The sequence below is a fragment of the Oryctolagus cuniculus genome, chromosome 7, assembly GCF_964237555.1.
Source record: "Oryctolagus cuniculus chromosome 7, mOryCun1.1, whole genome shotgun sequence".
Lineage (NCBI taxonomy): Eukaryota > Metazoa > Chordata > Mammalia > Lagomorpha > Leporidae > Oryctolagus > Oryctolagus cuniculus.
Genome location: NC_091438.1, coordinates 48,873,941 through 48,883,882, shown reverse-complemented (window position 1 = coordinate 48,883,882; position 9,942 = coordinate 48,873,941). Strand labels below are relative to the sequence as shown.

General features: G+C 47.3%; 1 protein-coding gene and 1 pseudogene across 1 annotated transcript; both read left to right on the top strand.

Annotated features, from left to right (window-relative positions):
- Positions 1-295: 295 nt before the first annotated feature.
- Positions 296-877, top strand: LOC100339744 (cytochrome b5 type B-like; annotated as a pseudogene).
- Positions 878-7,601: 6,724 nt separating this feature from the next.
- LOC103350073 (metallothionein-II, hippocampal-like) lies at positions 7,602-7,951 on the top strand. Its single transcript, XM_017345605.3, has one exon. It carries the CDS (start codon positions 7,639-7,641, stop codon positions 7,825-7,827), a length of 189 nt encoding a protein of 62 aa, XP_017201094.1. The 5' UTR covers positions 7,602-7,638; the 3' UTR covers positions 7,828-7,951.
- The last annotated feature ends 1,991 nt before the right edge of the window (positions 7,952-9,942 follow it).

The window sequence follows — 9,942 nt, the reverse complement described above, 5'->3', positions numbered from 1 at the left end:
TGTCGTTGGGGAGTAGGCAGAAATACTGAGGAAGGCCTTTTATTTTCGAATGGTTTTCCTTCTTTGCTTTCCTTAGTGCTGGTATAGTGTCCTGGCGTTCGTTTTGGGAACTGTAATTACTGGGCCATGAGTGTTATCTCTGTTTCCTTGAGAAGAAATGCGGGAAGGAACCAAGAGGTGCATAGAGGGGGTTATAGCAGGGCAGGAAGTGTTGATCTGCTAAGTGGTTGAGGTGGCCCCAAGTAGGAAGTTAAGGGAGCAGAAACCCGGATAGCGAGGAAAAGGAGGGATTTCCGGCCCAATGTCGACTGCGGAAGCTAGCGACAGCCACAGGAAACAGCACACCGTCCAGACTGCTGTCACCTATTACCAACTAGAGGAAGTGGCAAAGTGCAGTCCTTGAAGGAGCTATGACTGGTGATCCACAGACACGTCTCTGATAGCACTGGCCACCTCAGCAAGCAGAGTGATGGAGAGGGTCTGCTGGAACAAGCTGGTGCAGATGCAAGAGAAAGCTTTGAAGATGCTGGCCACTCCTCTGATGCCGGGGAGATGCTAAAACAGTACTGTATTGGTGACGTCCACCTGAGTGACCTTAAACCTTGAAGTGGGGGCGAGGACCCTTGGAAGAAGGAAGCTTGCAAACGTAGCTGGGCATATTGGATTTTCCCTGTCCTAGGCGCAGTTCTCCTAGGTTTCCTGTGCCATCACTCCATGTCAGAAAGCAAATCGTTGTAGAGGGCCCTGCTGAAATCTGGGAAGCATATCCTCTCAGGAGTGAGAACTGGAGGCTTGCTGTGGGGCTGGAGCAGTGCCGTCTCCTCCAACCCTACGTTACACTCGTCCTTCCTGGGGGCAGTTGGCCAGACACCCACCTCTAGCCAGTGCTCTGTCTCTCAGAGCCTCACACCCAGGGCACCTTCTGACTGCTGTATCCTTGCTGGTGTTTTCTCGATTCTCTGGTTGCCACAAGTCCCTTCCATTTTAAAACTTTCTGTTAGTAATTGCCGTTCATATGTTGTTATGGCATTGCTTTTTGGTAAAGGTGCCTGCTTTCCAATACTTTGAATGCACATTAGAAATTCTTAACAGGATAGCACTCTAGTTTTGAAGTCTTTATCTTTCCATTTTTCTTTAAACTGATTTTTTAAAAAATTCTGATTTAATTTTATTGTTTATTGTGAGGGGCTTAATTTCTGAAGTAAAGGTTTATACCTACTAGCTAAAATTGAACTGCCAAATGATCTTGTTCCCTGTTTATATCTGTTACAACTGGAAAGAACCCTGTTGTCTTCTCCCCTCTCCCAAGCCAATGTAGCAAACAGCTCTTCCCGTCCCTTTTCTTCCCAAGTGGAGCTGGGCGAAGCTATGCTCCCCTTTAATTTCTTGGGGGCGGGAAGGGAGGGATGCATGGGGGTAAGACCTTAGGGAATTCAGAGCAATCTTTCATTCAGAAAATACTGAAAAATAGTACTATAGGGCAGCAGTCAGGAAAAGCTCCAAAGCTTTCATTTTGACTTGGCACCAGTTTCTTTTTTCTTTTTCTTTCTTTCTTTCTTTCTTTCTTTCTTTGACAGACGGAGTGGACAGTGAGAGAGAGAGAAAGGTCTTCTTTTTGCTGTTGGTTCACCCTCCAATGGCTGGCGCACCGTGCTGATCTGAAGGTAGGAGCCAGGTGCTTCTCCTGGTCTCCCATGGGGTGCAGGGCCCAAGCACTTGAGCCATCCTCCACTGCACTCCCTGGCCACAGCAGAGAGCTGGCCTGGAAGAGGGGCAACAGGGACAGAATCCAGCGCCCTGACCGGGACTAGAACCTGAGGTGCCGGCGCTGCAGGCGGAGGATTAGCCTATTGAACCGTGGCACTGGCCTCTCTATTTTTTTTGACAGGCGGAGTTAGACAGTGAGAGAGAGAGAGACAGAGAGAAAGGTCTTCTTGGTGTTGGTTCACTCCCTAAATGGCCACTACGGCTGGCACGCTGTTGGCACCAGTTTCTAACAATTTCTTTTCTTCTTTTCCTGCCTATCTTTTATTGGTAAAATGTATAATTATATCTATAGAGCTTTATCAAGGATTTTGCTAATTTTTTGATGGTTGATCGGCATTTTTTAAAAAAAAGATTTATTTATCGATTTGAAAGTCTGAGTTACAGAGAGACAGAGAGAGATCTTCTATCTGCTGGCTCACCCCTCAAAAGGCTGCAATAGCCAAGGCTGGGCCAGGCCAAAGCCAGAAGCCAGGTGCTTCATCCGGGTCTTTCAGGTTGGGGGCAGGTGGCCAGCACTCAGGCTAAATTCTGCCTTCCCAAGCACATTAGCAGGGAGCTGGATTGTTACTGGAGCAGCCAGGACTCCAACCAGCACCCATATTATCTAAGAGACTCCAATTTGATATTCTATTTGCCCCTGTAAAATAATTTTTATTAAGTAGAAGATCCTGGCAAGAGACTATTTTCTATTTCATCTGTGTTTTACTCCCATAGCTTCAACTTGTGGTTTTGTTCTGTTTTTCCATTGAGAATTTAAAAAACTGGGGAGAGGGGGATCAGCAATATGGTACAGCAGGTTAAGCTGCAGCCTGCAACTCAGGCATCTCAAAGGAGTGCTGGTTCAAGTCCTGGCTGCTATACTTCTGATCCAGCTCCCTTCTAATGCACCTGGGAAAGCAGCAGACGATGGCCCAAGTTGTTAACATGGGAAAAAGCTCAGGCCAAGGTAAACATGTCCCATCCCTTTTAAATAAAATAATGTAACAATATAGTTAAAAGTCACATAGTATTAAGTGCTTATACAAACCCTTCTAAACTGAGAATCTTCTAGTTCTTTTAGATTTTTCATCTGGTATTTACTTCATACATCTAAGTGACATACTGCTTCTTTTATTTCTTTTTCTTTTTTTTTAGATTTTATTTATTTATTTTGAAAGAGTTACAGAAAGAGGGAAAGACAGAGAAACAGTGAGAGAGAGATTCCATCTGCCAGGTCAGGATGAAAACTAGGAGCCAGGAGCTTCATCTGGATCTTTTATTTTTATTTTTTCTTTTTTGACAGGCAGAGAGAGAGACAGTGAGAGAGAGACAGAGAGAAAGGTCTTCCTTTTGCCATTGGTTCACCCTCCAATGGCCGCAGCTGTCGGTGCACTGAGGCCGGCGCATCGAGCTGATCCGAAGCTGGGAGCCAGGTGCTTCCCCCGGTCTCTCACTCGGGTGCAGGGCCCAAGCACCTGGGCTGTCCTCCACTGCACTCCTGGGCCACAGCAGAGGGCTGGCCTGGAAGAGGAGCAACCAGGACAGAATCCGGCACCCTGACCGGGACTAGATCCCAGTGTACTGGCGCTGCAGGCGGAGGATTAGCCCACTGAGCCACACGCCGCCCGCTTCATCTGGATCTTATACGTGGGTGGCAGGGACCCAAGCACTTGAGCCATCTTCCACTGCTTTTCTGAGGCCATTAGCAGGGAGCTTGATCAAAACTGGAGCAGCTGGTACAGAAATCAGTGCCCATATGGGAGGCCAGTGTCGCAGGCAGCAGCATTACCTACTATGCCACAACACTAGCCCTTCTTTTATTTCTTAATTTAGAAATATTAAACATATTATCAATCTTCTGGTTACGGAAATTGAAATCTTAATTCTTGTATCACACTGCATCCCACCCTCTTTTTCCTCACAGTCGACTTATAATACAGTTTTGGCTAAATCGGCAGTCAGCGTTTACAGCGTTTACAAATAAAATTCATTGCTGCGGGTACTGTGGCATAGCAGCTAAAGCCGCTGCCTGCGGCACCAGCATCCCATATGGATTCCGGTTCGCGTCCTGGCTGCTCTACTTCTGATCCTGCTCTCTGCTATGGCCTGGGAAAGCAGTAGAAGATGGCCCAAGTCCTTGGGCCCCTGCACCTGCATGGGAGGCCCAGTAGAAACTCCTGGCTCCTGGCTTCGGATCGGCGTAGCTCTAGCCTTTGCGGCCAGTTGGGAAGTGAACCAGCAGATGGAAGACCTCTCTCTCTGTGCCTCTCTTCTCTCTTTGTGTGTGCAACTCTGACTTTCAAATAAATAAATAAATCTTAAAAAAAAAAAAATCCATTGTGGAACCCAGTAGTATATTTTGAACCGCTATTTGTTGTGAAGTTATTATAATGTATTTAAATAACTTATTTAGTTTATTATGCAGCTAAATACATGTTATTCAGTTCTGTCTAATACCTGTCAATATGTCCTTTCAGTTTGTCAACATATCGGATAAAGTCAGAAATTGTTCTTGGCCCACTAAATAACTTTTTAGTCACCAGCGCCATCTACTGACCACTGGTGAAGTGGAAAGCGAATTCCAAGCCACAGGGTTGTTTTCAAACTGTAAATCGTCCTTTCCGTGGTCTCTGTCCTTGAGAATGATTTCTTGAGGAAGGAATAAGATCTTTGTGATAGGAGAAAAGGATAGAACATAAAATAATTCAGAATTCTCTTTCCTTTGCCCTGTCATCCTCTCATGAAGAAAGCTCTCTGTTTTTCACTTTCTGTTCATGCTGGTCATTCTAAGCCTGTGTCTGATACACCAGAGGAACACAGAGATGTGGAAGGCCAGTTTTAAAAATTACGTTTTTACCACTGTATCCTTGAATAAATTGCACATACTTAAAAGTGTCTGGCTGTGTGGGATCTGACGGGCGTGCCCTTGAAACAACTGTCATACTCGAGACAGTGGCCTGGTCTGTCACTGCCAGCGGTTTCTGTATGCCTTCCCCAACCCCAGCCCCAAGCAGCCATTAATTTCCTTTCTCTCATTACATACCAGTGTGCATTTTCTATAGTGTTATATAAATGGGAAAGGGGAACTCTTTGTGGAGGGGGGGAATACTGGTTTCTTTCAATTCATCCATGTTTTGTATGTATCAGAAGTTTGATTCATTTTATTGCTTAAAGCAGTCTCTCTCTCTCTCTCTCTCTTTTTTTTTTTTTTTTTTTTTTTTTTTTGGACAGGCAGAGTTAGACAGTGAGAGAGAGAGAGAAAGGTCTTCCTTCTGTTGGTTCACCCCCCAAATGGCCACTACGGCCAGCGTGCTGCACCGATCTGAAGCTAGGAGCCAGGTGCATCTCCTGGTCTCCCATGTGGGTGCAGGGCCCAAGCACTTGGGCCATCCTCCACTGCACTCCCGGGCCACAGCAGAGAGCTGGAGTGGAAGAGAGCAACTGGGACAGAATCCGGTGCCCTGACTGGGACTAGAACCCGGTGTGCCGGTGCCGCAGGTGGAGGATTAACCTAGTGAGCTGTGGCGCCGGCCAAGCAGTCTGTTTTATACATTTGCCACAATTAGTGCATCCTTCACTAGTTGTTGGACACTGAGTTGTTTCCAGTTTTTGGTTATTACAGCTACAACTGTTATGAACATGTGTGTACAAGTTTGTGTGCTGATATGTGTTGTTTCTCCCAGCAATATATAGGAGTGGAATATCTAGATGGGTTAGTGTATGCTTACCTCTGAAAAAGTTGCCAAGCCTTTTTGCAAAATGGTTGTACCATTTTTACACTGCTACCCGCAGCATACTATGAAAGTGTCACATCATGGCAACACTTAGTAGTATTAGTCTTATTTTTAGTGATTATATTGGGTGTGTAGTATTTTCTCAATTTGGTTTGAGTTGCATCTACCTGACTAATGATGTTAAGCATCTTTTTTAAAAAAAAAAGATTTTTATTTATTTATTTAAAAGAGTTACAGAGAGAAGGAGATACAAAGAGAGATCTTCCATGCACTGGTTTACTCTCCAGATGGCTGCAATAGCCAGGACTGGGTCAGGCCAAAGCCAGGAGCTTCCTCCAGGTTTCCAACGTGGGTAGCAGGGGCCCAAGCAATCAGGCCATCTTCCACTGCTTTTCTCAGGCCATTAAGTGGAGCAGCTGGGACATGAACCAGTGCCCATATGGGATGCCGGCACTGTGGCTTTACCCTCTATGCCATAGCACCAACCCTGAAATTTTTCTTAATTGATATAAAATTCCCACCCCTGGGAGATAAAGTTACTCTTTTAAGAGAACCAATAAAAGGAGCAGTTCTTTTAAAAGGATGTTTTGTATTAAAATGCCAATTCTCTGTAAGTGAAAGGATGGCCCTGGCACTCGGATACTCCTCCCCTTTTTCTTCTGTTATAACAGACTCTTTTCAGATTAGCTACAGGTTATTTCTGTGACTCTAGAGAGGAGGGCATGGGGTTGAAAATTTGCAGAAGAAATAAGAAACAGGAGATCAGATAGGACCCTTGGTCTGGTAAGCACGGGCCAGTGTGTGTGTGCGTCCAGGAGAGAGGTTGAGAGGAGAGGGCAAAGAGAGCAGTGAGTGTGGCATTCAACCAGGAGGGCAGGCCCTCGAGGACAGGGTACCTGAAGGAAAGGCTGAGACCGGAAGCCAGGGCAAGACACCAAAGAAAAAGGTTAACTTCCTTCCTCAGGCTGTTCGGAACAGCACTGCACTTCCCAGCACCTGGCACTGGAACCGCTTCTCGGCTCAGTCTTGCTTCTCCTTCAATTCCGAGCTTTGCATTCCTTTCCCAACTCTTGAACTTTGCCTTCATATGACAAGAGAATAGCTTTTGTGGTGGCACCACCCTCCCTACGTACCCTTCTCTGTCCAGCTCTACAACCAATATCAACTTAGTGTGGTGACTGAGAGCTGAGTTTCTGGATCCAGACTGCCTGGTTCAGTTTCTGGCTCTGCTACTCATTAGCTGTGTGACTGGGAAAGGCAATCTTTCTGTACTTCAGTTGTTTCCTTATATACAAATAGAGATAAGGACTTTATCCGAGAGTTATGAGAATTAAGTGCATTAATATTTTTATTTATTTATTTATTTATTTATTTGACAGGCAGAGTGGACAGTGAGAGAGAGAGAGACAGAAAGAAAGGTCTTCCTTTGCCGTTGGTTCACCCTCCAATGGCCGCCGCGGCCGGCGCACCGCGCTGATCCGGTGGCAGGAGCCAGGAGCCAGGTGCTTTTCCTGGCCTCCCATGGGGTGCAGGGCCCAAGCACCTGAGCCATCCTCCACTGCACTCCCTGGCCACAGCAGAGAGCTGGCCTGGAAGAGGGGCAACCGGGACAGAATCCGGCGCCCCGACCGGGACTAGAACCCGGTGTGCTGGCACCGCTAGGCGGAGGATTAGCCTAGTGAGCCGCGGTGCCGGCCTAAGTGCATTAATATTTAAAGTGTTGAAAAAAAAAAAAAAAAAAAACTAAAATGGGACCGGCGCCGTGGCACAGTAGGCCAAGCCTCTGCCTGTGGGGCTGGCATCTCATATGGGCGCCAGTTCATGTCGTGGCTGCTCCTCTTCTCATCCAGCTCTCTGCTATGGCCTGGGAAGGCAGTAGAAGATGGCCCAAGTGCTTGGGCCCCTGCACCTGCATGTGAGACCTGGAAGAATTTCCTTGCTCCTGGCTTCGTATTGGCCCAGCTCCAGCTGTTGCGGCCATTTGGGGAGTGAACCAGTGGATGGAAGACCTTTCTCTCTGTCTCTCCTCTCTGTAACTTTACCTCTCAAATAAATGAATAAATCTTTTAAAAATATTTGAAGTGTTTAACACACCTTCCAACTGCCGGACTGACTCTTCACCTTTCGCTTTGTATTTCCAGCTTCACCTGGGCTCAAAATGGAGCCCAGCTGCTCCTGCATCACCAGTGACTCCTGCACCTGTGCCAGCTCTTGCACATGCATGTCCTGCAGGAAGAGCTGCTGCCCAGTGGGCTGTGTCCAGTGTGCCCAGGGCTGCATCTGCAAAGGGGCATCAAACAAATGCAGCTGCTGCGCCCCTGAGAGCCTGGCTCCCACATGCAAATAGAGCAACGTGTGCAAACCTGGATTTATACCCCCATACAACCTGACTTCTATGCTGCATTCCTTCTTGTGTGAAATATGTGAATGAGAATACAAGTTGTTGATTTTAAAAGAATAAAGTGTTTAGAACATGGTCTAGGGGCCAGTGTCGTGGCATAGCTGGTTTAGCCACTACCTGCGATGCTGGCATCCCACATGGGTACTGGTTTGAGTCCTGGCTGCTCCACTTCCAAGCCAGCTCCTGCTAATGCACCCAGGCCTGGCTGTTGCAGCCATTTGGGGAGTGAACCATAGAATGCAAGAAGATGGCTCAGTGCTTGGGCACTTGCACCCAAGTGGGAGACCCAGATGCAGCTCCTGGTTCCTGGCTTTGGCTTGGCCCAGCCCTGGCCATTGCAGCCAGTTGGGGAATGAACCAGCAGCTTGGAAGATCTCTCTGTCTCTCTCTCTCTCTCTGTAACTCTTTCAAATAAGCAAATCTGGCCGGCGCCGCGGCTCAACAGGCTAATCCTCCGCCTAGCGGCGCCGGCACACCGGGTTCTAGTCCCGGTTGCCCCTCTTCCAGGCCAGCCCTCTGCTGTGGCCCGGGAGTGCAGTGGAGGATGGCCCAGGTGCTTGGGCCCTGCACCCCATGGGAGACCAGGAAAAGCACCTGGATCCTGGCTCCTGCCATCGGATCGGCGCGGTGCGCTGGCCGCGGCGGCCATTGGAGGGTGAACCAACGGCAAAGGAAGACCTTTCTCTCTGTCTCTCTCTCACTGTCCACTCTGCCTGTCAAAAAAATAATAATAATAAAAAAAATAAAAAAAAGATTTATTAAAAAAAAATAAGCAAATCTTAAAAAAAAAAAAAAAGAACACTGCCTAGCAAAGTTTAAGCTTTCAATAAATATTAAATATGGGATGGTGTTGTGGCTCGGTAGATTAAGCAAGTTGGAGTCCCAGCTGCTCTGCTTCCAATCCAGTGTCCTGCTAATGTGCCTGGGAAGGCAGTGGATGATGGCCAATGTATTTGGGCCACTACCACCTACTTGGGTGACCAAGATAGAACTCCTGGCTTCTGGCTTATGACCTGGCCCAGGCCTGGCTGTTGCAGCCATTTGGGGAGTGAACCATCGAATGCAAGATCTATCTCTGTCTCTTTCTCACTCTGCCTTTCAAATAAATAAATCTTTTTAAAAAAAAAAAGTCTTCTTGACCGCACTTTCAAGGTGCTCCATAACTTTCTATCCTAATAGTCCCAGCTCCTTTATTTGAGTTTTGCTGCTGTCCTCCCTAAATCCTGAATCTATGCATAACCCTGGATGGTTTCCATTGTCTGGAAAGTCCTTAACAGACTCCTCAAACCTCTGTTCAAATTCCGTCTCCTCCTCTGCTCTTTGACTGCTTCTTATTACTTTACTTCTCGTCAACCGTCTTCCTATCTGAATTCAAGCGCCATAGAATGCGGTGAGCAATTACCCACTCATGAGTCCTTCATGTGGGTCAGTTTTGTCTCACCAGTGGTCTATAAACCCCTGAGGGCGTAAGCAGTACCCGGGCCTTCTCAGTCCTCGAGTGGAGTGAGCACGTTGCCTTTGTTCCCTTTCAAGCCTCTGTAAAGACACACAACCCAGGCAACGGAGGACTCATGGCTTTCGGAACAGGTTCATCAGGGGTGTGGATGATGGCTGCTGGTCTATCTGTACCATTCTGCAAAAGCAGAGACCCTTTCACCTAAGATCCACACGATGCCCACTTGATTTCCAAACTAAGAAAGCAGAAAATACTTTGCTCATCAAGTAGACTTCTTTCCCTATTTCCTGGGGGTTTCTTATGGGTCATGGCCATGTCTTCCTTTTTCAGTTCTTGCCTCTAGAAAAATCTCAATCCCTAAGTTCTGCCCTGATCATCAGGACCCTGATGCCTCCTCATTTGCAGGGGCAATGTCAGGAGCAGCTGGATCGGAACAATCTGCCTGCTATACAATGGGGTTGGGAAATGTGATGAAGAGCCCCTGCACAGGTCTGCAATGCAGAGACCTGGTCTAGATCTTCATTCTGTGCTCATTTCAACCCAGGACGGCAGCCACATCTGACCCTGGATAGAGACATCGCTGAATATGTCTGCAGTCCCCACTG

Excerpts from the sequence above, each read along its gene's own strand:
- LOC103350073 (XM_017345605.3), top strand. The coding sequence starts at position 7,639 with ATGGAGCCCAGCTGCTCCTGCATCACCAGTGACTCCTGCACCTGTGCC.